Source organism: Orbicella faveolata, unplaced genomic scaffold (genome assembly GCF_042242905.1).
Source record: "Orbicella faveolata isolate gen_17 unplaced genomic scaffold, um_ofav_v1 contig_2, whole genome shotgun sequence".
NCBI classification, from domain to species: Eukaryota; Metazoa; Cnidaria; class Anthozoa; order Scleractinia; family Merulinidae; genus Orbicella; species Orbicella faveolata.
In genome coordinates, this window is record NW_028301547.1 from 9,393,140 (window position 1) to 9,419,658 (window position 26,519).

At 40.7% G+C, this 26,519-nt stretch overlaps 2 protein-coding genes across 3 annotated transcripts; one reads left to right on the forward strand and one right to left on the reverse strand.

The window, feature by feature from the left end:
* Positions 1–1,346: 1,346 nt before the first annotated feature.
* On the forward strand, positions 1,347–16,088 carry LOC110064155 (uncharacterized). Of its 2 annotated transcripts, XM_020771163.2 has the most exons (11): positions 1,347–1,494; positions 3,624–3,868; positions 4,512–4,693; positions 5,019–5,102; positions 5,905–5,967; positions 7,570–7,628; positions 7,928–8,148; positions 8,501–9,059; positions 9,286–11,053; positions 12,547–12,675; positions 13,840–16,088. In XM_020771163.2, exons 1-11 carry the CDS (start codon positions 1,490–1,492, stop codon positions 13,939–13,941), a joined length of 3,417 nt encoding a protein of 1,138 aa, XP_020626822.2. In that variant the 5' UTR covers positions 1,347–1,489; the 3' UTR covers positions 13,942–16,088. The 2 variants fall into 2 exon arrangements, with proteins under 2 accessions (XP_020626822.2, XP_089145590.1); XM_089289464.1 differs by lacking the exon at positions 13,840–16,088 and having other exon boundaries at positions 12,547–13,772.
* On the reverse strand, positions 15,907–25,100 carry LOC110064154 (ATP-binding cassette sub-family C member 4-like). The gene is made up of 7 exons (XM_020771162.2): positions 24,830–25,100; positions 21,576–22,104; positions 20,784–21,163; positions 19,143–20,572; positions 18,217–18,787; positions 17,651–17,787; positions 15,907–17,012 (listed from the first exon to the last, which is right to left on the reverse strand). The coding sequence occupies exons 1-7, from the start codon at positions 24,853–24,855 to the stop codon at positions 16,141–16,143; spliced, it is 3,945 nt and encodes a 1,314-aa protein (XP_020626821.2). The 5' UTR covers positions 24,856–25,100; the 3' UTR covers positions 15,907–16,140.
* Between the last annotated feature and the right edge of the window lie 1,419 nt (positions 25,101–26,519).

The following is a 26,519-nucleotide window of genomic DNA, read 5'->3' on the forward strand; positions in this document are numbered from 1 at the left end:
AGATGAGGCTCTTAAAAGTGATTTCATTTCTGAGCTACATTTAGACAGTGAGAAATTTGTCCCCAGCAAACGTCCTTTGAAAATTCCCACTCAGACACTAAATGCAGATTTACCAACAAAATTCACAAAGCCTGTTTGCCTCTAGGATGGTTGATGGTTAGGTTGCCATCCACAAAAGGCCGTTACCTTTTGCCTCCGTTTCAAAACGATTCTTCGTACAAAACCTTTCTTGATTTGCATGAAAATGATTATTCATATGAATGGTTTGGAATGAAGACTCGTTTTGACACAGGCAAGAGGCAACTCAGAAATGGCCTGATAGACCAATTTAATTCAGCCTAACAATAGTCCTCAGCACGAGGCTCTGGGAAATAAACCCCACAAACTCTTGTTATTCCCCAGAGCCTCGTATTGAAGTCTATTGTTTTAAGCGGAATTTTAATATATCGAAATTGGTCTATTTGCAACTGCACTGAAGTCATCCAATTTCTCGAGTACAACAGGGCGAGGCCTGCAACACTGCTGGCACTGGGTCCCAACTAAACGGATTAGGGACAGTTAGTCCAAATGAGAGTCTAATGAAAAGGAATTTTGAGATAAAATGAATTGCCGAATTTTTTACGACCTCTAAATGCGAGCGTCCGAATCTCCTTTGGAAAGCTACAAGTCAAAGCGAATTTTGTTATTTGCTTATTTATTGTCTTTCAGTTTCCGGACCCGGATGAATGGTATAGGCTTGATTACCAGCCGTTGTTCAGGATAGAGGCCTAGGGTAGTAGACTAGATTCGATAGCGGCAGAAATCGAACCTAGAAATAGTTTAATAGCTAAAATATAGTGTTGTTTCGTCATGAATGCCCCAAGTAACACCAAAATATTTGATTTACACCTCCTCTTGCGACGCAAACATAAGCATTAAAGAAGCTTATAGGCTTCTGGAACGGCCGCCCGAACTAAGCATAAGCATAACCATAAGAATATCAAATCCTGGCGTTCTTATTATGCTTATGTTACAGCCGTCCCCACTAGCGCATAAGCTTCTTATGCTTTACTTACGCTTGTGTCGCAAGTGAGGACCCGAGCATGCATGTGTCCTCGTCCCCTCCCTCCCGCACACTCCCCCCCCCCCCCCCTCTATCCGGGCAGTAAGTTCCGATCCGTCTCTTGATTGCCCATATTAAAAAAAAAAGGAGTAGAGGAGTTACTGTAGAGAGAAAAAGTTTTCCCCGTCACAAGATATCAGGCCTCGTCTGGCCTTTGGTCTGAAATAATTCCGCAAAAGAAAGAAGATTTCCGCCTCCCCACCAAACTAGTCAAACTTAACCGCCACTCTACCGCACACTTCCTGTTTATCTGTTCAGCGGTTGCAATCGAAAAATTACGTGGCTAAAGAAAATGGCGGCCGGTCGTGCCTGTGTGGCTTCGTCGTGACAGAACATGGTGTGTTCATCTGAAATGAGTCCGCTGAGAGGGTTTCCAAACATTGTGTGATGAGGTAACTTTAAAACCGTCGTCTTTCTGTGTTATTAGGTGTTTGATGTCGATAAAGTCATTGATGTTCGACGCAATAAAGACAATATAAAAGGCATACTACTTGAGTTCCACATGCCCGCATGTGGAATGCAGTCACTTTGTTTGTGTTATAAGTTCCTGCGTGTTAATATTATTTAGACATTATTAAATGGGTTTTATTAAGCTGTGTATTTTTTTGGTTTGTGAAACTCAGCTGTAGTTTTAGATGGGAAAAGATAGATAGCATTAATTCGCACTGGATGGAATGGTAATAGGATACAACACATACTTTGTCTTATGAGTGAGCTTAACCTTATGTTCCGTGCAGAAAACATGTGACCATTCCGTTTGATTTTACTGCCTCAACTGCTTTGTCAGTTGAAAGTAGAGTGCCTAACTGTAGAGAGAGTTGAAACTATGTATATGTTAATTTGTTTTAATCATGTCATTTACATGTTATAAAGAAGTGTGTGGCTTTCAGATGATGTCTGGAGTCAGTGAAGTGTTTATATCTGGCATTTTTTTAAAATTTTATGTAACTATAGCACAGCAGTACCAGTTCATACATGCACATGTTCCAAACATCAGGTCATATGCATGTATAAATCTTATGCTACAAGTTTTGATAATATGGCACTGCTAACTTATTTTGAGTCCATTAGTCATGGAGCACAGCAGTTGGTACGCATTGGTTTATCAGACTGGTGCAGTTCTAAATTATAAAACTGTAGCTCTGGTTTGCGGTGCAGGATTTGTACAGCAAGTTAGTAATAGTTTTGAGCATGAGTTTCGTTGCATCAACCTTGTGATACTTGCAACATCACTACTTTGTATGGTCTGTACTATTTCTTAGCATAATTTTAGGATAGCAAGTGATATAGTCTACTCCTGGCAGAGTTAAATCACATTTTAGCATTGCTGAACCTCAAGCAACATTTGCAGATTTAGTTCGTTCGCTTTAGTTTTCCCTCCTCTCCTTCCCTGGTTATTGTGTACAGACAATTCAAACAACAGGTTCTTTGATATTTATTATGTATAATTATATATGATTATGTTCTCTTACTCTTCAATGTTGGCAGAGTTTTGTCATGTCTGTTAGTCACTTAATTGTGAGAGAGACATCTAAACCAAGTTTGGCCAGTGACATTGTTTTGCCTTTGCTTTACTCATGCAGGTTGCAAAACAGGTTTCTGTAGTGGCCATTCAGTTTGTAAGAGAAAGATCACCCCAAATATACTCTTGACCACTTGAAACAATTTAATTTCACTCTTCAAAGCCACAAATATTATGAAAGAATGGAGAGATGCGAATGCAGCCATAACAGTACTGGAAAAATGACCTGAAAAAAACTCAGGCTCTGAACAGGAAAATTTTTTCAGGTCATTTTTCCAGTAGTGTTTATGGCTGCATTCGCATCTCTCATTCTTTCATTATTTAATTGCTACTGTTGGACATCTATTACCACGGAATTCATATACTTGAGCTGAGTATTACGTCCACTGAACACATAGGGCCAAACCTACACACGACCGCTCTCATGTGGCTTTGATAGCTCAGTTGCTAGAGCATTGCACCGGTAATGCAAAGGTCGTGGGTTCGAATCCCATTCAGAGCCTGAAATTTTTGCAGGTCATTTTTCCAGTAGTGTTATGGCTGTATTCGCATCTCTCATTCTTTCATTATTTAATTGCTACTGTTGGACATCTATTACCACAAATATTATGCAGATGTTTTTGCAAATGTAGGTCAATTAAAATCACTTCCTGGTTTTCAGGGAGTTACATCACTGAAAGTGTTAACAGTTGTTTGGTAACTGCTGTTGATAGGTTGCTATGGGCACTGTTCCACACTGCCATATCAGCTTCCTGTAACTATCCACCAATCTGCAAACTAAGGAGCTTTGTTTGTTTCAAATTAAAGAAAATCCCAAATTATAGTTTCCTTAGGTAGAAAAACACCATTTAGAAGTACATGTACTAACAGTGACATTTTCATGGTATGCTTACATGTGCACGTATTTCCTTTCCTCCTGATAATTATTTGTTACATGACAGTGGAATCAGCAAGGAAAGATCTTGAAATTTGCTCTCTCTGTCTTCATTATTAATACAGAATGGCAGCTTTTCTTGACAGTGATAGCAGTGATGGGGAGGATTTTGAAGGTTTTGTTGTTAGTCCAGAAGAAAAGGCGAGCTATAAAATATGGACAAAGAAAAGAAGAGCTTCAGTGGCATTTGATGACAACAGTGATAGTGAAGACAATGTGAGTGGTGATGAGGATGATGAGGAGGAGGACGACGATGATTATGACGATGATGATTATGAATCTGCTGAAGAAGAGGATGAAGGAAATGAAGGTAAACGTTGTATTTATGTTCAAATAAAAGTATGTCAGTGTATATGTAACTATTGTTAAATTCATGACCAATACGCTTAGATGAGCTTGGGGAAATGTCTAAAACGTAGGTGGGCTCTGTTATGCAGGATTCTTGTACTGCATGGATTTAACCTAGGTAGCTTGAGGCTGCAAGCAGAAATTTCCAGGTGCCAGTAGTGAGGAAATAAATTAAATAAATCATTTGAACTAATTGTGAAGCTCAATGGTGGATCTAGGGGAGGGGCCTGGGGGGGGGGCAGTCCCCCCTTATTTTTGGTTTACAAACCAAAACTTGCAGAAGGGAGAAAAGCTGGCAGGGCAAGCAACACCCCACCCCCCCCCCTCCCCCCACCCTTAGCTCAAGGTATGGATCTGCCACTGAAGCTGGTGTAATAGATAATTTACATTTTCATAATAACAAACAACAACTTTGTGGAAAATTTTGTAGATTTTCTATCCTTGTTAATCAGTTTGTTTCAACCTAAGTAGTGCTTGTGACCCTTAACAATGTTTATAGTCAACAAATGTGGAAAGATAAAAGCTCTACCTGTATTTTAAAATATACATGGTGGTATTAATTTAATCCCCTTTACTTGCAACCTCTTGGCAATCAACACATGAAGAAAATGATGAAGTGGATGATGCACTTGGTGACATAAGCTTACAAGATTCTGGTGATGAGATGTTGTCCAGCCATAGCGACCAATGCCCTGTGTGTTTGATGTCTCTCAAGGAGCAACTGCTTGGAACACCCAACAACTGTCCACATGTGTTCTGTTTTGAGTGCATCCAGGAGTGGGCTAAGGTGAGGAGTACACAATGGTCACTTTGGTTACAGGCAGCTGACTTTATAGCAAAGTCAGCTGCCTGTAACCATCTCTTGTCAGTGATGATGCATGGGTTTTCAGCAAAATATAATACATGAAGGTGGCCTGGCAAAAGATGTTGGTTAATTCAAAACCGGACAATAAATGTCTTTAAGTACTGTACTGTCATATAAACTTTTTGCAAAGTAAGTAAGTGTTGTTAAATTGTTGTTTCGGACAGACAGGAATAATTATCACAAGGTTATGGCTTTATTGCAGGATGATGAAATTTGTTTTTAGTGACAACATTATTTTTTTGGGCAGAATGCCACAACTTGCCCAGTGGGACGCAAACCATTCACTGAAATATTGGTTCATGCTACAAGGAAGGGGCCTGTCTTACAAAGGGTAAGTACTATACATGGAATATTAATTTGCAATTAGTACTTATGAGAAAAAAATCATTGAGAATTTTCAATTTGTGAACTATTATGATCATCACGTTCTTTGACATGCATATCCTTATTATTAACAGTTAATTGAGTAATTAAATGACTTGTGACATTGCAGAGATCCTACCAGTAATTCAGTAATCTTCTCAGTGAATCCAGTTACATGTACACATGTACATGTACCACTTCTTAGCCAACCTTTGCTCATCCTTCGCAGTCTCTCAGCTATTCAGGTTTCTGCTCACCCTCCCTCCCACCCCAGGGCTTTGTTTCCCGCATGTGGCCCTCTGCACCCACCTGAAAAAAAGAATTCCAAACAGAGTCTGCCTTTGTGGCTGTAAACGACCTTCAGACAGTCTCCAGGGTTTGGGGAGAGGGGGTTACTTTACAACTACATGACTGTGACAGCGGTAGTTAGTGACCATCCGGGTGAGCTCTGCCAACACAGTGACACTGTCTGTCATTTCAGTAAAGGAAATGTTGGTGCATGGGGAGAAAGTTAATTAAAGACCCTAGTAAACAGTGTCCCTGTGTTGGTGACAACCTGTGCATGTGATGTCTGTTAGTGTGGGAATCCTGGACAACACCTGTAGGAAGGGGCTACCTATTCAACCTGTACTGTGCCCTTACAACCTGTACTGTGCCCTTAATTTCCACTTCAAAGCCTCAAAATTTTCATATGGCAACTGATTGCTCTAGGGAAGTAACTACAGGAGTTGTATAAGAGCGGTTAATGAACTGAACTGTCTATACTTTAGATTCCAGTCGAAGAAAGAAAAGTCAGTGCTGATGAAGTGGAGGAAGATCCTACATACTGTGAGGTGTGTTTATTGGATGAGTGCAGGCAGTGTTAGTTACGGGTTTCATTAAGGGCTTGGCAATTGACCTGCTGTGAGGGTGATTTTGCCCGCCTGGTTTGACCATCTGGAGGAAAGTTCTCCCATAAAGAAATTCCAAAAGTTTTGTCTGTTTGTGAAAACCACTGTTAGTTAGTCAAAATAACTAAATAATTTCAGATTATACAAGTTATAATGACGAGTCTAAACCAGAGAGCAGTTTTGGACACTGTTTGTGTAGTGATTTACAGCCAATAATTGTCACTAAGAAAACGCGGATTTCTCTTTAGCAAATTAGCAGTGGAAAGTGAGGTGAGGGATAGTTTATTAAAACCAATGTTGAATTACCAGAGGGTGCACGCACTGGTCAGGAGAGGAGTGAATAAGAACAACTGGAGACTTTTGAAACAGAGCTTTACGTAACCACGGAGCCTCAATGTAATGTGATGTAATGTAAAAATATAGTGGTCATGCACTTAGGTATACAAGCGCTTAGCTTAGCTAGTTTATAGGCATGCCGCTGAAACAAAGGAAACAAGTATTTCAAATAACGTAACATAGTTAAAAATCCCAACTGGCAAGAGGCAGACCAGTTGGCTATTTACAAAGCAGGACTGAGGATTTGAACTCGGGACTACCGAGGAACAAATCCTGCTAGTGGCAGGGTGGAGACTTTGAACCCGAGACCCCCGGATTACAACACCAGCGCCCTAAACCACTCGGCTACCTTGCCTCCCTCAATTTTGCTTTGTTTTCGCGTTTTAGTCCTCTGTTTTCCGTTTCTCAATTTTCTCGTGGATATTCGTTATTGTAATTAGTTTCGTCACTCCCAGTTATTTTCGGTTACGTAACGTTTCATATTTTGGTGCACATTTTCTTCATCTATTGCTTCTATTGTTCTGTATAGCATCTTCTGCCGTTAATTTTTTAGTTGTTGTTGTCAATGTGTTGTAGTCGTCGTAGTCGCCACACAAATCGTGTAAGTTTCGTTATTTTTTCCGTTATTTTTTGCTTGCTTCATTTATATTTCATTTGGTTCCCTGTTCAGTATATTTAGCTTGTTTATGTTTGTTGTCGCCAGCATAAGTGCGAATAATTAAGTCCCGTCCACACTACACGCCGAAGGAATTTAAAAACGGAGTTTTGACGCTTAAAGCGAATCAGATGTTTTTCGTCTACACTGTGCCGGAGGAATTTAAAAACGCAGCAATCACCAGTCATTTTGGTTTTGTGTTTGAGGAAAACTCAGTTAGGGATATCATGGGAACGAAAAGCCGCCGTTTTCAATTTCCTTCGTTGTAGTGTTAACGCTGCGTTAGGTGTGTGGAATTTGACGACACTTTCTAGCACTAAATATGGCTTTTAGACTTTTCTCAGTTGTAATTTAAGAAACAGCCGGTTACCTAACACAAGACTTAAGACCACATTATACAGGAAATAAACCAAAATGAAACTACGGACAAGCCGAACGATCTAGAGTATAGCTGTCTAGTAAAAGTTCAGGTATACCGTAATCTCTATCTCTCTGGACGCATTGCGGTTCTAGGACGCGAGATATTTATTGATCCTTCTTGTTTCATCATGCAGGTGTGTGGTGGCTATGATAGAGAAGACAGAATGCTATTGTGTGATGAGTGTGATCAAGGGTGAGGCAATGTTTTCACTACATTCTAACTACACGCTATTTACTAAGCATAAAATGTGCATACATTTACATAAACCAGGCTTTAAAATCATCAGTACTGAAAAGTTGCTAGGCCGCTGTGATCTCGTGAATGTCAACTGTCACGCGATAGATATCGAGAGAGAATAACCTAATTGTTACATAGAAATCAACAGGGAATAATACGACGAGAAATAGCTTCTTTAAAATAAATATATGTGGCTCGGTTTTGGAAGTTTGTACCCACTGTGCACTACGTACTTTTGATTCCCTCCTGTGTAGTTTTCACATGGAATGTCTGACTCCGCCTGTTGAGTATGTTCCCATCGATGAGTGGTATTGCCCTGCCTGTTCCTCTCAACTAGAGTCCCACGAACATCCCGAGGAACTCCCAGGAGAGGGACACGCAGAGGACGGTCTGAGGGATGTACCACGTGTACGGGCCACGCGTGGAAGACCACGAGGAAGTACTGCGAGGCGCGTTTCCGATTTGGGACGAACAGGTTTGGTTACATGTGTATGATCATGTTTATCGGAAATCCTAGAATTTAGAGTAATGATAGCTCTCCTGTAACTCCCAGTTCTTTTAACTAATAGCGGAATCAGTTGAACATTAGAATGTCGTTGTTCAATTTACCTAGCCTTGTTTAGCACACATTTTGTGCAAAAATACGTTTTTACAGGACGTTTCCTGATCGAAGAATTGCTCAAGGAAAACTTTGTGAATTTTGTAGACCAGTCCGTTCACGGGAGAAAATATTTGGTCATCCTGAATTATGAAACGGAGTACGTTTATTTGGAAATGAGGTACATGTAAGTTTAGCATAACCTGATGGTATAATTCTGTCCTTGTAGGCACAACTCGAAGGGCTCGAACCGTTGCCTCTACACGAGGACGAGGCAGAACTCAACGCGGACGGGGACGGGGGAGAGGACGGGGAAAGAGTAGCAGTCGAGGCCGCGGCCGAGGAGGACGGCGGTCAAGTACAAGAGGTCGACCAAGCTCAACAACAACAGGACGGAAAAAGAGACGAAGAAAGAAATCAAGTCGAAGTAAAAAGACGACGGGTTCTTCACGTACAAAACGAGGCAGAAAATCCTGCAAAACGAAAACTCTTAGGCCAATCAAGAGGAGACGCATAGCCGAGGAAGATGAAGTGTCCCCGTTTATTTATGAACCTGTAAGGCGTGGCAGAACAGTTCATGCTCGACTACTAGAAAGTTTGAACTCACCGGGTCCTACTGCGGAGTCCGGGCGATCCGCGTCCCTAGGGAGAGTGCCGTTCCCTAGCAGAGTCGAAGCGAGCTCGAGCTTTTCGTTATTTGGGAACGCGTATGCTTTACATGATTTCGCTGATGAAGAGGAAGACACTCGAGAAGCATCAGAGGTGGAAGACAAGACTACAGCTTGGAGGTAAGAAACTATCACACTCCATGGCTGGCTCCGAGGAAAATAATGTCGATTGCTTTCCTCGAGGGACAGTCGATAAGTGATTTGAAACTGCCCAGAAAATACGTAAAATAACCCAAAATTGCTTTTCATCTGTGGCCGTCGCAGTTTTATTCACCTTTTTAGCAGTATCCGTACGCTAACAAAACATGGCAAGACAAAACCATGACCCAGTTTACTTGGTTTGCAGCTCGGAATCAGCCAACCCAGATGTCCTGGGATCCATATTTCAAGGCCTGGATTCTTTACTCAGTTCCAGTACCAAGGTTGCACGTGATGGTAAGTTATTAACAAGCGCTGGCCAGTCGGTCTCTAAAGGATCTTCAAGCTCAAATGCTAAGGCAAGCAAGGATAGCTTAGCTTCTTGTGAAGACGAAGTGAAACTTAGCTCTGATGTGGAGATTACACAAAGAACCGCCGTTGAAGGAAAACGTTTAAAGGAAACCGACAAAAGCTCAAAAGAACCTGATGTCGCCATGCACTCCTCAAAAGACGAACGTCATTCTGATAACATGTGTTTTCGTGAAAATATATTTGAAAAGGTTTCATTATCAAGGACTGCTAGCATGCATGCTGACTCGCGTAGCGTGCTCTCAGATACAAGTCGCCCTCAGAAAACGTTTTCTCCGTCGCCTGTAACTGAAAGGAGATCTTCCTCGCCGTCAATACCTGCATCGTCGAAGTCTGCGCTTTCCAGTTTTAGAATTCCAAAGCGGAGTTCGAAATCGCAAGATGAGCCGAATCCAGCGTCACCAAGCTTTGATGTTGGTTCTCCTCTCATTAAACAAGACCCAAGCCCGAATTCCTTTATTTCGAAATTTAAGATACCAAAACGAGCCAACAGTATGTCTTGCGATGATAGCTCAAAAAAAGAGTGCTCAAATACTGGTGTTAGAAAATCTGTTGGACAGACTTTCCCAGCGTCTTCAACGTGCAGGATTGACCAAAAAGTGTCGTCGTTACGTTTTACCTCTCCGAGCAAAAGCGTTACGTATTCCAGTTGTGTCACGGTGTCAAAGACTGCGAAAAGTTCTCTTACGTATACAAATAGTGTTACACCTATGGTGCAAAAGAATGTTCAGCGGAAAAATTCCTTTAATTCATCAACAACTAGTACTGAACCTAGCGTGACCAATTCATGTAGCGTCATGAGAAGTCACGCAACAATGATAAGGACGATAAGTAGCAACACGACTCTCTCGGGTGCTGCCATTTCAACAACAACATGTGTCCCTCCTGTTAGTGGTGGTGGTAGCGCTGCTGCTGGACTCAGCGTGACCAATTCAAGTAGCGTGACTACATGTCAAGCAAAGAATGTCACGCAAAGTCACACGTCTACCGCGAGTACTACCGCACGTAGAGTAACGAGTTCGGGTACAGCGACGGCATGTCACGTAGCGAAAGCCAGCGATATCCTTCCCACTCACAGCAAAACTTCATCCAGCTTGACTAAAGTAACGCCTTTAATAGATCATTTAAAACCGGTAGAAGGAAAAGAACAACGTCGCAGCAATATCGAGATCATAAAAATGCTGCAAGAGAAACAGAAAAACATGAGGCAGCAGTTGTCATGTGATCGTAAAGGTTCAACTAGCTCTCGCCCCGGACACAGTGGCAAGGTAGACACGAACGCGTTACCGAGGAAAGGAATTCACGTTTCAGATAAATCTTCGACTTGTTCACGCGGAGTTTCGCTACCAGTTGCCATAGTGAAGCCATCGCCTCAGGTTCCAAGCCTGGCGGTAAATGCGTCAAGTGTAATTCCGGGTAGCAGTATGCAGAACTCGCCGGTAAAGAGTATTGCAAGTGGGATTATCGATGCCCACAGCTCTAACACGTGGGAATTCAAGCGAGTGCGTTCAGCATCCGGTTCTTACAGTGGACATGAAATGACAGCAGGGAAACAGGACGGGACGGCGACAAGAACTAATGGCGACAGAGAGCAACAAAGAAAACTGGTAAGAATAGGGAACGGGTGACCATGTTACACACAATGCATCTGTATGGGGTCAAAAAAGCAATTTGTCTCAAACAGAAAACTTGCTGTAACCGCGGGTGAACTTCCCTACTAACAGCTAACTCTTGTCCCACAGTGCGTGCGCGTCCATCCACGCATTCTACTTATAGAGAGCTAGCTACAACGGTAAGAGAGGATGCTAATCCCCTTGTAGGCCTGTTAGGATCCTGCGATGGACTAGTATCCCATCCAGGAGCTAGTAGAGATACTCCTAGTCAGCTAATGTTACAGACACCGAGATAAACTCCAGCGATATGGACCACTCGTTCGACGCAGACTTTACTTTACAGCCCTTATTCCAAAGGTAATCCCACTCAAGTTATTTTTAGATCAATCCCGATTCCAGAAAACCCCAGGAAGGCCCTTAAATAGTCAATCCACGCGCGTGGACGGCCCCAAGCAGCTTCACACACATTTTCATTCACCACGAAAACATCCACGTAACACGCGTGGAAACATCCGCGAAGAACTGGGTACCATGTGTAAAATAACTCGAGGGGGATTACCTCTTGAGTAAGGGTTATATAGGGGATTAACTTTCCTAGTCTTTCTCGACAATGGCTGTCTCGGGGTGGCCTCTGTAGAGATACTGGACTCTATAATGGCGTCTATGAAGCAGTCACTTCAGCTAGGTACCTTTGATAATAACTTAATAAATTATCGTCATTAGGTGAAGAAAGGCAGGGGCATCAACAATCGTAGGGAATAATTTTGTGTTGTACAATAAAACTCTGATTGACGAGCGACTTTTAATTACGGATTCTTTTTGGGGGGAGGGAGGGGCGAGGGCAAAGAAAAGCTTAGTCCGTCAAATTGTTAGTTTTGATTTTGGTGGCACACCATGTCTAGTGGAGCTGAGCATGGCTTTCAGGTGAGGATTTTATACCACATTTGCACAGACGAATTTATAAGGATACTTAATTCATGACTGCCCAAAAGTCAACATCAAGGGTAATCACAGAGCCCTTAGGGAAACAAGAATCATTCATAATTAGCGCTATATAAATTTAATTATTATTATCATTATTATTATTATTATTAATTATTATTATTATTATTAGTAGTAGTAGTAGTAGTAGTAGTAGTATTGTGAATTATTATCATATACACGCTGGAAAAGTCACGTGAGCTTAGTTTGATTCTACAGTTTATTGGCTGTGTGAACTAAGTTTCATTTTGATTGGCTTAGAGTAGACGCTGAACGATTCTAGGAGGTTTATTTCAAATGGCCGACATCCTCAAAACGTCAGCTGCTCAAGTGGACCACGTTTGACTTTGCGGAGGTGTCACCGATTGGTCTAGAGTGTTGTTGTTGTAGCTCGAAATTTCTAAGTTTAAGCCCTATTAACTCCCACTAGTGGATTGAACTTTTTTTCTGCCTTATCTAAATGACTTGCATTGCTTTTTTTTTTGTTTGTTTTTTTGTCTCTGCAGGGAATAGCGCGACTCCAACGACATGAACAAATAGTTGATGAAGTGAAGCTAGCACTGAAGCCATTCTTTAAACATGGAGAAATCAACAAAGATGACTACAAACTAATAATGCGAAAGAGTGTGGAAAAGGTTTGTGGAAGATCTTTCTATGATGTCCTGCTTCGGTCTCATTCTAGAAGGTGGGACACCAAAACATTAACAGTATCCACCAGGGACCCCTTTCTTAAAAGTCCTGGTAACTTTACGAACCCGAAGCCATATTTTAAGATCTAAATGTAAGGAATAGTGGGGCGTGTTTCAGCTCAAAAATCAGTGGATTCATTTTTTGTTTCCGGATATTTTTATTGTCTGAATTTCAAAACTATGAATGTCTTGATTGTGAATGTAGACACAACAAACAAAAAACAGCTTTTCGGAACCGGTAACTACCGGGACTATCGAAAAAGGGACCAGGCCGGCAATTTTGTTCATTCTTTTCTCCTGGCTACTTCATAATCTTGTGACGTTCTAAGAAAAAAAGAACGATTGTAGAAGAAATTGGCTGTCAGTGTGCAAAGAGAGTCGTGTCCGATAGACTGGAGTTAGTGGTCCTTCACTTGCCTGACTGGCAAGAGAAGTTTCTTGGGAATGACTTTCGGGTTAGTACATCATAGTCACAGCTTGCCCGAGGGGTAAGCTTGAAAACTGGTTTTCTTTGCACCCTTCCTGTAAAGCTTCTCTTGAAGGGACAAGACGAACTGAATCCTGCGCTGTTGAAGCTACATCAGGTATCTTGCGAGCTCAGGTGACGCTACTCTTCAGAGAAGCGTTGTGCAACGAGCGAAACACGTTCTTTACCGTGGTCCGTGGTCCGTACAGTTTTTCTCCATGCGGGCCGTCCAGGGGCTGCAAATACCGTGTTTATTTATCTCTCTACGGTATTGCTTTGAAAGCAACCATTGTGTTGAATCAGTTAATTAATGCCGTTCAATTCAAATGTGGCATACCTGTGCGTTTGACATTTGAAATTCGGGATCCGGATGACAAAATCCGGACCGCTGGAGCGCGCGTAATGAGCTAAGCAGATTCAATTGAGGATTCCGGTTGTATTGCTGAGAAGCTGGAGAACAAAAAAATAAAATTGAAAGCTTCTCCAATGCCTCGTTTGCGAAGTGAAGGTACTTGTCTCCTTTAAAGGTGACGAATATTAAGTTTATTCAGTGTCATCTTTAGTAAACGATTCGAAGGTTATAAAAAGTTCGTAAAAAGATCGGAAGCCACTGAATGTTCAAAGCCTTCTGTTCTCGTCTGCAGATTAAAGAGTCCAGTAGCAGTGTGGACCGTGACAGAGTTTGCCGACTTGTGAAGAAGTACATTAAAAAAATCAAAGGCGTCTACTTCTCCAGTTCACCTTAAATTTGGCGCCGCTAGATGTTTATTTAAAATCACATGGAGGAGCATACTTGGACTTCAAGCCCTTAATTGGTGTAAAATGTCAGTTCGGTTTTGTTCATGGTAGCACTCGTATATAGACATTTACTTTTGATAGATTTGAACATCTAAGTAAGCTGTAGAAAAGCCCTTCATGAAACTTTCAAAATATCTAAATTTTAAATCTATTTTCTTAGCTTTGTAAAATATTTAACTGAAGGTACTTTTCTATAAGTGTTTCAAAAGGGTCAATGGTTGTTTTTAAATTTTAAAATATTTGCCTACGGATATATCCCCATAGATTTTTATAGTCTTTTGTCAGCGACATATTCGACAAGGTTTAATTGCTGGGGAATGGTTAGGCCAGTTTCTTGGCTGTAAAAGTATATGCTCTCCGCATGCTAGAATATAAAGCTCGATCTCTAGTAAAGAACATTTGCGAGTTGTCTCGTGCCTCAGTTTCAATTCGAGGCCTCGTGCAAAGCCTACTATATGGATACCTGAAATTATAGAAATCGATTTGCTATGCGTGAAAGGTTTTGCAGTAGGACTAACTTTCGAACAGAAACAAGATTGCAAGGAACTGTCGAATTTCCGTTTGGCTCATAGAAGAGGAATGTAGTCACCGGGCTTATTTCGTTACCATTTGAATAAGGTTTCAGGAGAAGCCTCCACTGAAAGTTGTTTAGTTTAACTGCATGGGTTAAAGGAAAAACCGGTTTCTGTGGCCTTAAAGCGGTCTTGTTCCTTTGCTTTTATAGTGCTTATATCGCAGCACTAAGAAGGTACATGATTCCACTGCTGTGTTCTAGGAAAGTCAAGTTTTGTTTTGTCTGTAAGCGGTGTCTCAAAGCAGATTGGAAGTTAAGTTTGGTTATAATCAAGAACTCACATTGAGGTACATAAGTAACGCATGATTCAGATATAGATTTATAATACTGCTGGTGATAGTTAATTTGTTTTTGTGTTTTAATCATTCTGTTGGCATGTTTTGTAGTGCTAGATGATAATTATAAGAAACACCCATTTTTTCGGTTTTTAAATTTGCGAAATCGTTTTACTATTTTCACTACCGTATTTGTAGAGTAATATAATATGATGTGGAAAAAAACCTACCTTAATTCTTCCCCAGAAACTAAATGATATATAATTAATATATTCTCCGTCTGCCACTGCCAGCGGTCTTTCGCTAAGTATTAGTTTAGTTGCATCTAGCACACACTCTCATTATTGTTTTTGTCCCGTAGTCATATGTCTAAAGGCCCATTTACACAGGCGATTTTTGTCACCCAACAAACGATGTAATAGACGAATTTCGTATTCTCGGTATTAGACTGGAACTAGCATGCAATGGAGGCTTATGCGGGGGAATATCATTAAAAAGAGATTAATGTCATTTGCATTTGAAAAAACTCCCCGTGTTAGCCTCCATTGCAAGCTAGTTCCAGTCCAATACCGAGAATAAGAAAACGGTCTATTTTGTGGCGCCGAAATTACAAATTCAAAAATCGCGCGTGTAAACCAGTGCGATTTTGATGAGATTCGTCGCTGCGACTCATCGCGAATGGATTTCAGCGATTTTGGATTTGCAATTTCGGAGTGACAATAACTGCTTTAGGTTGCGTGAGAAAATCACCTCTATAAATGGGCCTTAAGTTGGCTTGCATATTATGTTGCGTGGGTCATAGTTACTTAACCCGGGCTTTCGCGGGTTGTAATGCCGGTTTTGTTCGATAGAATAGCCCTCTTTTCGTGCTTTTGTTTCCTGCTGAGTAAACAGGTTTAGGAGTGATCCTCGTGAGTTTATGACTGAAACTCCCGGTGACTTAACTGATGTGTGATACGCGGAATTTAAGGACATGTGTTAACTGAGGTCGGCAGGGAATTAAAGACAGGGAGATCTTTGCAGCTTTTATAGCTACTTTATGAATATTAAGAAAGTCTGGAATATCATCGTTCAATTATTATACAGTTTATTTGGCCTAAAAGCCTTCATTAAAATGCAATCCGTGGACACTAACACTAGCTTTACAGAAGATAAATAGTTGTCGAAGGTTATTTAAATAATAAATTTTTGACTTGACAGAGTTTACCGTAGAAAGTACCTATTGAATAAAAGTTTTAAATAAGAAGCTTTTCCTTTTTTCGGTGCTCTCCTATAAAATATCTTAGAAAACGGCTTTTTTATAACCCATCATTAAGTAAGAAATCGCCAGTCGACTCAGTTATCAACTGGCCATCTCTAAGCTGTACAATCTTATCACAGTCTTCTATGGTTTTGAGTCGATGTGCGATTGTGATCACTGTTGAGTTTTTCAGTTTTTCTTGGATTGTTTCGTGTATGATTTGTTCGGTTTTGGGATCTACATGAGCAGTCGGCTCATCCAAGATGACTATTTTACTCTCCTGCAAGAGAACACGAGCGAGACAAATCAACTGTTTTTCGCCTGCACTTAGATTCATTCCTTTATAGTTCAATGTGTAATCTAGTTTCCCCTGAAAGGTTTCCACCAATGGCTTCAGTTGTACTGTCTCTAGTGCATCCCACAATGCAACTTCACTGTGTGTTCCCAGTGGATCAAGATTCTTTCTCAGGGACCCACTGAACACAACAGGGCTTTGGTTAAGGACAGAGATGCATTTCCGAGATTCTTGAACGTTCAAATCGTTTACCTCCACTCCATCTATTGTGATTTTTCCACTAGCTTCGGGCATGCGCAGAATAGCAGCTATGATACTTGATTTTCCAGCTCCAGTTCTACCCACAATTCCAATTTTGGACTGTCCATCGATATTCAAATTCAGATTTTTAAGTACTATTGGTCCTTCTGGGTAATATCTCAGCGACACTCCAGTAAAGGTTATTTTTCCATTCGTTGGCCACTGTTCAGGCCGCTGTGCTGTTTTCTGGTATCCTGGCTCAGATTCAAGTTTAGTAATTGCCATCACTCGTTCTACTGACGTCATTAAATTCTCGACCTCTGAGGACTGTTGAACAGACACCTGGGTAAAGTGAGAAGTTTCGATTACGTAGACAAAAGCGAGGCCAACCAGTGCTGTAGAAAAGAAAAAGCAGGCACGTCAGACCTCAGTGATCAATTAAATCGCGGCTTCAGATGTCTTACTAAGGGACAACACAAGAACAGGACCATGCACAAACCCAGATGTCTACACACATGGTCGCATTGCCAAACACTATCTAGTGTTACTTTATTGCCCTCTGCGTTTAATTTTCTGTTACGTATTTTTCATTTCTTTTTGCTATGAGATAGTCAAAATTACCGACGTTCACAATTTTGTCCATTGCAGCAAACTACAAAAGAAACACAACCACGAACGGCAGCTTGCGCAATTGCGACTGTTGCTATTGATATCTGCAGGGACCGTCATATCCTTAACTTGTGCTTTTAACTTAAGAAAAAATTACGTTCGCAACAACTCAATGACAGCTTTTCATGGACTTTATGTTATTTCATGCCATGCCAAAATGATTTATGAGGATATCTGAAAAAAGTTCATACAATGGACGAATAGACTAAAAATGTTTGTGTTCAAATTGTGTTACCAAATGCCTACCCAAATTGAAAAACGTTGAAATGTTTTTAACAACCCAGCCTGCCTGCAGACGTCCGATATGCATTCCTGTCTAATTTGTCAGCAGTTGAGGTGCCATGTGCTATTAAATATTGCTTACCACTATTATGAGAATGCAGTGCTGCGACTAAAGCCACTGCACCAACTAACAGAGCAGAGAGGAGATCTAATCTTATCCCCAGCCATCGAGTTCCAGCCAATACCATGTAGTATACACGGCTATGAGTGTCTTGGTATCTGCAACAAAAGATGACACAATGAACTGGGCTTTCTTAAAATTACACGTTATTTTCTCCGTGCCATTTGAGTTTGGAATTTTCTACTTTCATATAAGGGTACCGCACGGCAGTCCCCAAAATAAACCAAGTTTCTCTAAACGTTATAACAAGACAAAACAACTTCAACAGTGATCAGACGTACATCAAAATAGGAGATCGTTCTCTACATAATGGAACGAAACTTATGCATTTCGACTGCGAGGATCATACGATGAGACGTAATAATACAATCTGGTACGTGTTTCATTTGTTTTGGTACTGTTTGGTACTGAGTACTCAACTGAAAGGGAATGTTTTACCTTGTTCATCGAGACCAACATCTACAAAATTAATGTCTCTTTCTTCTTTGTAATTTTTGTTTTTCACGATTACCTAAAACCATCTTCACCTGAAAAAGAGGTCAGCAAATTCCTTCTGTCTTCCACGGGATCGAATGGTGTCTAATCCGTCCAGGGTTTCGGAGATCTGTGTCAGCACAGGACTGCGGCACACGCACTCTAGTCTCTTAAGTTCTCTTGATGTCCTCATGAAGTATCTTGCAATGTACACATACAATAAGATAAGCGGTACAACAACTGCTGCAAGCCACGCATTGGCAACCAGGGGAAGAAGTGCTGCACTTAACACAAACAACACTATTTGCACTGCAAAGAGGAACGTCTTGGGTAAAACTTCGTCCATACAGCCAATGTCTTTAGAGAATCGATTGAGGATTCTTCCAATTGGATTTGAATCAAAAAACAGAACCGATGCTTTTAGGATGGCTGTCACCATGTCGTTGTGCAGGTGTTCTGAAGATTTCAGTACCACCAGGAAGAACGCATAGGCGCGTAATGTTGTAAGAAGAACAGCCGCCGCCACACAACTGGCGTAGATGCCAACATTCGTCATGTCCGTTTGGTCGTTGCGAGGGAGTGTTGTTAGGAAGGAAAGCCACAGATCGGGTGTAACCATAACTCCTACAACAAAAGTAGGTAGTAAAGAGGTAGTTATAGGCTTCGGCTAAAGGTACACATCAAGAAATCACCGCTGCTCCAAAAGGTGTCATAGTACTAGAGAAATAAGTCGGCTGGGTACTGTTTTGCGATACAGTCACTTATAAGCAAGACAGCAGCTTTTTTTTAGCTTGGCGCATCGGTAAAGAAACAGGAAATTAGTTACCTACTTTCCCCATAGCGTTGCTAAAATCTAAGGAAAACATTAAATTTCTAATCGCCATAATTACAAATCTTACGAGTTGGTCTAATCTAAAGAGGCTTGTTAGAGGAACGCCCTATAGAGTAAAATCCGTTGTGTTTTGATATATAGCCTTACCTTGACAAAGAAGGAAGATGAAAAGCAAGCCAGCTAAAGCGATGGGGTGCACCCCTGCAGTTAGGTACTCCCAGTACAGCTTGAAGGACACTGCTCCGATAACCCGATCCTCGTCTGGAATCTCCATACTTTTGATCGTCTTTTTATCAGAACAATGTGCCTTACTGGTTGGCATTTGTTCCTGGAACAATTTTTTCTCTTGGACTGCATTGTTGTACGGCCCTAGAATTTCTTTTAGTGTCTCTTTTTCATTAAGTTCCATAAACGTCCCTTTATCGATCATTGAGCCGTTGTGCAAGACAATCACTTGATCTGCAAGTTTCATGTGTGACTCTTGGTGAGAAACCATTAGACGAACTTTGTTTGACAACAAGCCAAGTATGCAATATTTAAGGATGTGATTGCTGACATTCATGTCGAGTGCGGCGAGTGGATTGTCCAACAGGTAAATATCACAGTCGGCATACACTGCGCGTGCCAAACTGATGCGAACCTGCTGACCGCCGCTCAACGTCTCGCCTCGTTCTCCAACAATAACCTGGTCCTTATCAGGAAATCCTTCAACGTCGTCTTCTAAAGCGCAAGCTCTGATGGTTCGGATGTACTTATCGAAATCAAATGGCCGACCGAAAAGAATGTTCTCTCTCAGTGTTCCAGAGAAAACCCAAGGCGTCTGTGGCACGTAAGCGATGGTACCACAGCATTGGATATTCCCTTCAGTAACTGGTATCTGACCCGCAATTACTGACAGAAACGTTGATTTTCCACTTCCCACTGGACCAGTTATAATAACAAAATTGTCATCCTTGTCTTCAAAGTTGATTGACTTCAATGAAACGTATTGGCCATCTCGCTTGTATGTTAAGTTGGTTAACGTAATTCTTTTGCCTTTGTATGGCCATTTGGCATCTGCTGTTGTTTCGAGTTGTTCGTCTTCTTGGCTGAGTCCCCGATTTGTTATTCCGAAAGACCCGTATCCTCGGTTTTTGTTACCTAGAATATCTGCATCCTTGGTCACGCTGTGAGATTCCTTCAGAGCTTCGCTGAAGTGTAAGAATTTATCAGCATTGTCAATCCTTTCAGTCTCAGAACACTTTTTGCCTAGCAATGTATTGCCACTAGCATTGGTTGCAGGTTTGTTATCTGTCGTGCAATGGGCATTTGGCAGCAGCAAAAATTCCTCTATTCTAGCAAATGATACGTATGCTTCGTAGATAAACTGTGATCCTTCTCCTATTGATCTCAAAGCGCTGTTTCGGAGGACATTAATAAGCGATAACAGGGTAAAGACGACGAACGGCGTTAAGGGATATCCACTAAAGGCAAGCGTCAAAATAGAAATAAAAGTGGCAACAAGTCCTGAGGAATACATCAGAGATATTGCACATGACAAAAGAATACTCTTGCGGCAAATTATTCTCATCTCAACCCTGAAAAATAATTGTAAAGCATATTTCATATTACTGAGTTGTCTGAGATTTGGTTTGATTTGCTGACTAGCCTTCGGGCCTGCCTGATCTGAGCGAGATGCGATTGCCTTGGTTTTTGGTTTTGCAAGAGTTAACTAAATGAATTCTATCTATTTGAGATTAAACATTTCTGTTTAACTAAGCAACAACTAGACAATCCTTTTCCACTAACCTTCTAGTCTCCTTTATCTGATCTCTAAAGAACCACTCCCACGCATGCGTCTTTACTTCACGTATTCCAGCCACCATCTCGGTCATGAGATTTATTCGCCGATCGGATATGACAGCGGTCTTCTGTCGAAGCTTTCCAGACAGGTATGACAGAAAGCCACCAAATGGGACGAGAAGAAACAAAAAAATGATTCCAATGAGCGGCTGCCAACCAATGAAGTACCATAACAACGGAACAGCCACACAGACATCAAAGATGGCGACAAGGAGGCGAAAGAACTGCCTGGCAGCTTGTTCCATTCTTTGAACATCATTGGATACCAGATCAATCACGTGTCCCTTTGTAAACTCGTTGAGCGTGTTCTGACCAAGGACCAATATCTACAGGAGAAAAGCTGCAGTGAAATATTTCATCCAAGAAAACATTGCTGTGCCATCTGACAGATCAGCTATGTTTTAGCGTCTGTGTTAAACAATGTGATGTCATCTATGGGGGACCAAGTAAACAAACGGATATTACAAATAAGACATAAAACTTTTAAGAATCCCAACCATTGGTATTGACCAGTTGAATCTTTGAAAAAGCGGTGAATAAGCGTGGTAGCGGTGCCTGGAATGTTGGAGAACATAAACTTATGACGTTGAGAATTGTCACGTGACCAGGCATTCTGTTCTAAATGTACGAATAAATAAGATGTTGCTAATGTGCCTCTGTATTGTTAAGATATCATTCGTTAAAATGAATCTTACTTAGACAAAAGAAGGTAGTGTGTCATTTGAAAGTAAAACTGACCTTCTTGAAGATGACACCTTTAAGGGAGGCCTTCATTCGCATCCCAATCACGTACAGTTTAAAGCTGCTGTGATGTACAGCAATACTCTTCATCAACACAATCAACAGCATCAATGCAGCACAGCCACAAAGCAAGCCTCGCCCCGGCGTGTCGGACATAAGTGTAGAAATGAAAACTCCCACGAAAAATGGCTGAAGAAATCGACCCACTGAGTCCAACAGCCCGGCAAAAGAAATTATGCTCAGGTCTTTGCGGGATAGAACTTTCATTGCACTTTTCCATAGTCTTGGTTCTTTTCCTGAAAGACTACCCTCGTTCAAATCTTTACTCCACTGTGACTGCAGCCGTTTTGTCTGTAGAGACGTTTGGTCTTCTTCATGCAGTGGCCAGAAGTCGGCTTGTTGCAAGGGACGCTGGTTTCCAGTTTTGAACAAATCGTTTGTCCACCAGAAGAGGAGGAAAGAGATCAGGTTGGCCTCGCTCTGTGGATGTATGCGGTTGACGTATCCGCGTTCTTCGTTCATTGCCCTGAGTAAAAAACAAAAAAATGCAGTAAACAAGGAGGGTAGTTATCATTTTTACCGCGCGTTTAGAATAGTGTCTTGGATAAGACAAATGACGTTATAAAAAGTGGCCGTCGGAATATATTTTCTCTGCTGTAGATAATTCAGTTTTACATATTTAACAATCCGCTTTATTATCGATGTACTTATTCATTTAGTGTCCACAATTAGCCCTCAAGGCTAAATCTTTTAGACACTGAAATAAAAGTTATGTAGTTATGTATGTATCTAATTTATGGTACCTTTAGGTACATTTTTCTCATACCAAACGATCCAACTCCTTTGATAAGTATGGCCGGGCCATGTGCTCCATACCGCCGGAGTTAACCCGGTTTTTCCCGGTTTCCGTATCATAAGCATAACTTTTAAAAGTCAAAAGCCAAAGCGCGTCCGCGAGCCTTTCAAGCTATTTCAACCTTAAAAGATCGGGCAGTCTAGTACTGTTCCTAAATTTGACCCTTGCGTCGGGGAAAAAAACGGTAAATTCTAATACAACTTGCTCTCTCTTCCATCTCCAGTGGTGTTTTTAAGCTTATTTCTTGAATAAGCAAAATTGCCTAGCTATTAATAATTTTCGTACCGTTTTGACCAAAAATGAAGCAAATCCTAATGATATTTCTCCCTTGACTTCCTTCTTCTTGCCTGTGTTCTCCGCGTTTTTCAAACTTATGATGGACAAAAATTGATCAAAACGGCAGCCACAGAGATGATCGACTGCATTTTCATTTGTTTTGCCTTTGAAAATAATGAACTGAGCATGTACCACTACGGTCAGCATCCTACAAGATAGAAACAAATAGCTCATCTCAAATGCGCCGATTGAGCCTGTGAAAAGGCATTTAAAAGAGGCCTAGGTATCCGAGTTATTCTCGAAGATGGTGGAAAACTGTAACGAGTGAGTGAATTTTCTAAGTATTTCCCACACTAATGTATTCCACAAGCGTTACCAATTACGTTACGAAGCGTCAACCAACGACGTGGATTTTACGATTAGCGTACTTTTGAGAACGGTGTTGAAGAAGTTAAGGCTTCCAGTTAAACAAAAGCAGGGACAGAAATCTTATAAATGATTGTTGTCAACCAAATTAAGATTGGGGCCAGTTTGTCCGTGGTTACCCCCAGTAATTGTTTCCCTGATAACACCGGAGGTTTAAGCAAAAATGTCCTAAAACCTCTCTCGCTCCTTATACACTCGACTAATAAACTCACCAGCGCGGCGTTTTCATAAGGAACATGTTGTACATTATTTTGAGTTTCGAACTCCATGCCCGTTTTTTACTCAGATTATACCAAATGTTTTCATTTCACCACAGCCTTCATGTCACTAGTCACAGAGATCCCGCGTAGTCTGGGTTGTCAGTTTGCGAAGGCCAGTCAGTAACATATTTTTTTCTCTGTAACATTCGGTAAGTTTCTCTAAATAAAACCGGATAGAAAATAGCCCTAACAAAAGTGTTGGAAAATTATTGGAATTTTGTTGGTCGCTGTACAAGACTAATAAACTATTTTCAACTACCAATATTGTCCTGGCCATGAGGTGCTTCACGTAGTTTACTGCAAAGAGGCGTAAAAACACCAATTCTAGACCGCAAAATCTTGTAATAGTCATGGAACAAACAGTTATTCTATTAGAGAATTAAACAGAAGAAGCAACAAAAATTCAGGTGATTAACACAGCAACAGTAAATAGTTTTCTGCCTGTTGCTGTCCTATCGCTGTGCACGCTGAAGATAAATAATTAAATGAACATGATTTTCGTAAACCTTTGAGGGCTCAGTATACTGTGCGAATAAAAAAGAAATCAAGCTGGATAAATGTGCGGAAGATGTCCAAGTAATGAGGTACTACGCAGGCTGTATCATAAATAGTCTCACACCGAAATAGGGTTTGGCTGCTGTTTGCCAATGAAATATACGGTAAACTGAATATTTCCTCGTGAGAGATTTTAGCCGGAATGTTTTAACATCCCCGCCATATGTGTGTACATGTGCTAAAAAGTAAACTTACCTTCAGAAAGAGTTATGAAAGGCTGATTTGAACAAGTGCGTCCTTTATCTTCAAATATCAGGCGATTAATATGTCCCTGGAAGTCTGGGACTAACCAAATCTCTCTTCAAACACTTCGGCTTACGTCAATGAAAACAATTCAATCAAGAGCTTCTATCGTTCACGTGTCGCCTTTATAATGACCAAATAATAACATGTTTTAGCCCATCACAGGCAGTGAATACTGTCCGCAGTCTGCTAAACGTACTTTGTCGGACAGTGTTTTGAATGCTATATGTCATGCGCAAGTTTTTAAGCCGGTTAAAACTTTTCAAAAAACATTTTTTTTTTTAATTTCTTTTTTCCTTTCTGTGGAAGGCGTCGAGTTAACTGATTTGACGGCTACGAGCAAAGCCTTTTTCCTATTGTCTCTCGCTGAAAAGATAGAAAAGGAATCTCGATCTCGCGGGGTAACGGGCAAGTATAAGTGCTTAAACCAAAGGCCCTGAGTGCTAACCTAAAGTTATGATAAGTCAAGTCAAAAATGAAAAGCAAATTTTAGTGAAGAGAAAAAAATTAAATAAAACCTTTGCATGTCGCATACATGAAAACAGGCCCCGAAATCGTATAGCTTGTTGTTGCGGACATATTTTGATTTGCAAATCACAATGACCTAAAAACACTTAAAATTAACTGTTTCTTACCTAGTCGTTTTCCCATTTGAGAGCATATTTACTTCTGGGTGAATAGAGCGTTTGATTTACCTTATCAGACCCACACTTGGGTTCAATCATCTTTGGTTGAGGCTCTTTAAGTCGTTGGCTCCAACATTACCACGTTAGAGAGAGCTCGAAATGCAAGTAGACACTCTAAAAATTCGTATGCAAAATGTTGAGCCTATTGAAATCAACCTAATCATAACACAGGAAAGATCAAATTTATGCCAAGAGCTTTCGTTTAGTTTATGTCGTTCGAAATCGAACACTCGATTTGAATTGGCTCACCTGCAAATCTCAAAATTGAAAATTGGTTCCTAGCAAAATAAGCAAACTTGACATTTCATTTTCATAGTAACTTATTAAATGTTGAGATTTGTTTAATTACTGAAAAGGGTTGTTTTCTTATGAATTTCATAACAGTATAATCAATTTAATTATCACCGAGTCGATTCGATTCGATGACTATACAAAATCAAACAAAGCTGTAATAAGCCAATCAGAACTTCGAAAAAGGGCGAGAAAAGTCAAAGAGACCCAATTTCGATTGTTGTAGTTAGTTTGCTAATAATATCAACTCGGTTTTTGTCGACAGTATAGAGGTCGTGACAGAGGAAGAAACGTTGTTGGATTATTCAGATACTTTAAATCTTTCCTGGATTGGTTCCCTTTTGCGGAGCCAGAATCAAACTATTAGCCGACGATATCGTCGGGTGGCGACTCCACATGTCTCGTTATATTCCCACAGTCTGCTGCATGGCTTTGGTCTTACAGGGAGAATTTCGGATAGAGATATCGTTGTCGGCTAAAAATCTTCGTTAGCCTACTATTCCAATTTGCTTTCAAAATTTCCTTTTTCCTTCGTTCAGGATTTAACTTATTGCCTCCTGTCTACATGTTGTCAAAATACAGGGAACAGCGCGAGTTTGTTTGTTAAATATGTCTGTTAACTGTCTCGTCATTTTGAGTTGCCTGTTTGACCTGGCTTCGCATAATTAAGCAAGATAAACACTTTTTTCCGATTGTTAATTCATCCACGAAACATAGAATTTAAGCGACATTGAGTTTTTGAATGAATTAATAAAAACTTGGTTATTAACCTACCGGTCACTATAGCGTGATATATACTAGTTTCGATACTACAAGTCTACATACTAGTTACGCAACGCTTTCGAGTAGGATACCATGGAATATCCTACGAGTTGCTTGTCTTTTCTCGGTGTACCTGCAAGCGTTTAGGCATAAGTATTTTATACCATGCCATAGAAAATACAGTGGCCAGCACAATCAATGCAGTACACTAAGGAAACGATAGGCGTAATACTGTCAAGTATACAATGGCTTTCCTATATTTTGATTGGCTGTTTTTTCTATGGCGTGGGCAGTAAAAACTCTTAATTTTAAATCACTCGTAACAACATCTAACGCTTTTTTTTTTGAAGACTAAGAGGCTAGACGTCTCAACACCACCAGTACAAAATAAAAGTCAGTGAGAAACATTTATCAGCTTTTTCAACAATGCCTTCTTGTGTATAAATAACTTTAAGAAAGGAAATCTGATATTGTCTGTGACTATTTAGAGAAAGTTTTTTCTAGATAGGCAGGTTCCTATCTTGACAAAACTCGATGAAGAGATCGTTATTCCAGTCAAAACGGCTGGAAATCGAACTTGTATCGA

What these genes read in the sequence shown, in the direction of transcription:
- LOC110064155 (XM_089289464.1), top strand. An exon ending in TGTGATGAGTGTGATCAAGG is followed by an intron (nt 7,629 to 7,927) that starts GTGAGGCAATGT and finishes CCTCCTGTGTAG; the next exon opens with TTTTCACATGGAATGTCTGA. An exon ending in GACAAGACTACAGCTTGGAG is followed by an intron (nt 9,060 to 9,285) that starts GTAAGAAACTAT and finishes CTTGGTTTGCAG; the next exon opens with CTCGGAATCAGCCAACCCAG.
- LOC110064154 (XM_020771162.2), bottom strand. Translation starts at nt 24,855, where the DNA reads ATGCTCTCAAATGGGAAAACGACTAG. An exon ending in CAGATAAAGGAGACTAGAAG is followed by an intron (nt 20,573 to 20,783) that starts GTTAGTGGAAAA and finishes ATTATTTTTCAG; the next exon opens with GGTTGAGATGAGAATAATTT. An exon ending in CATCTTCCTTCTTTGTCAAG is followed by an intron (nt 18,788 to 19,142) that starts GTAAGGCTATAT and finishes CTTTTGTTGTAG; the next exon opens with GAGTTATGGTTACACCCGAT.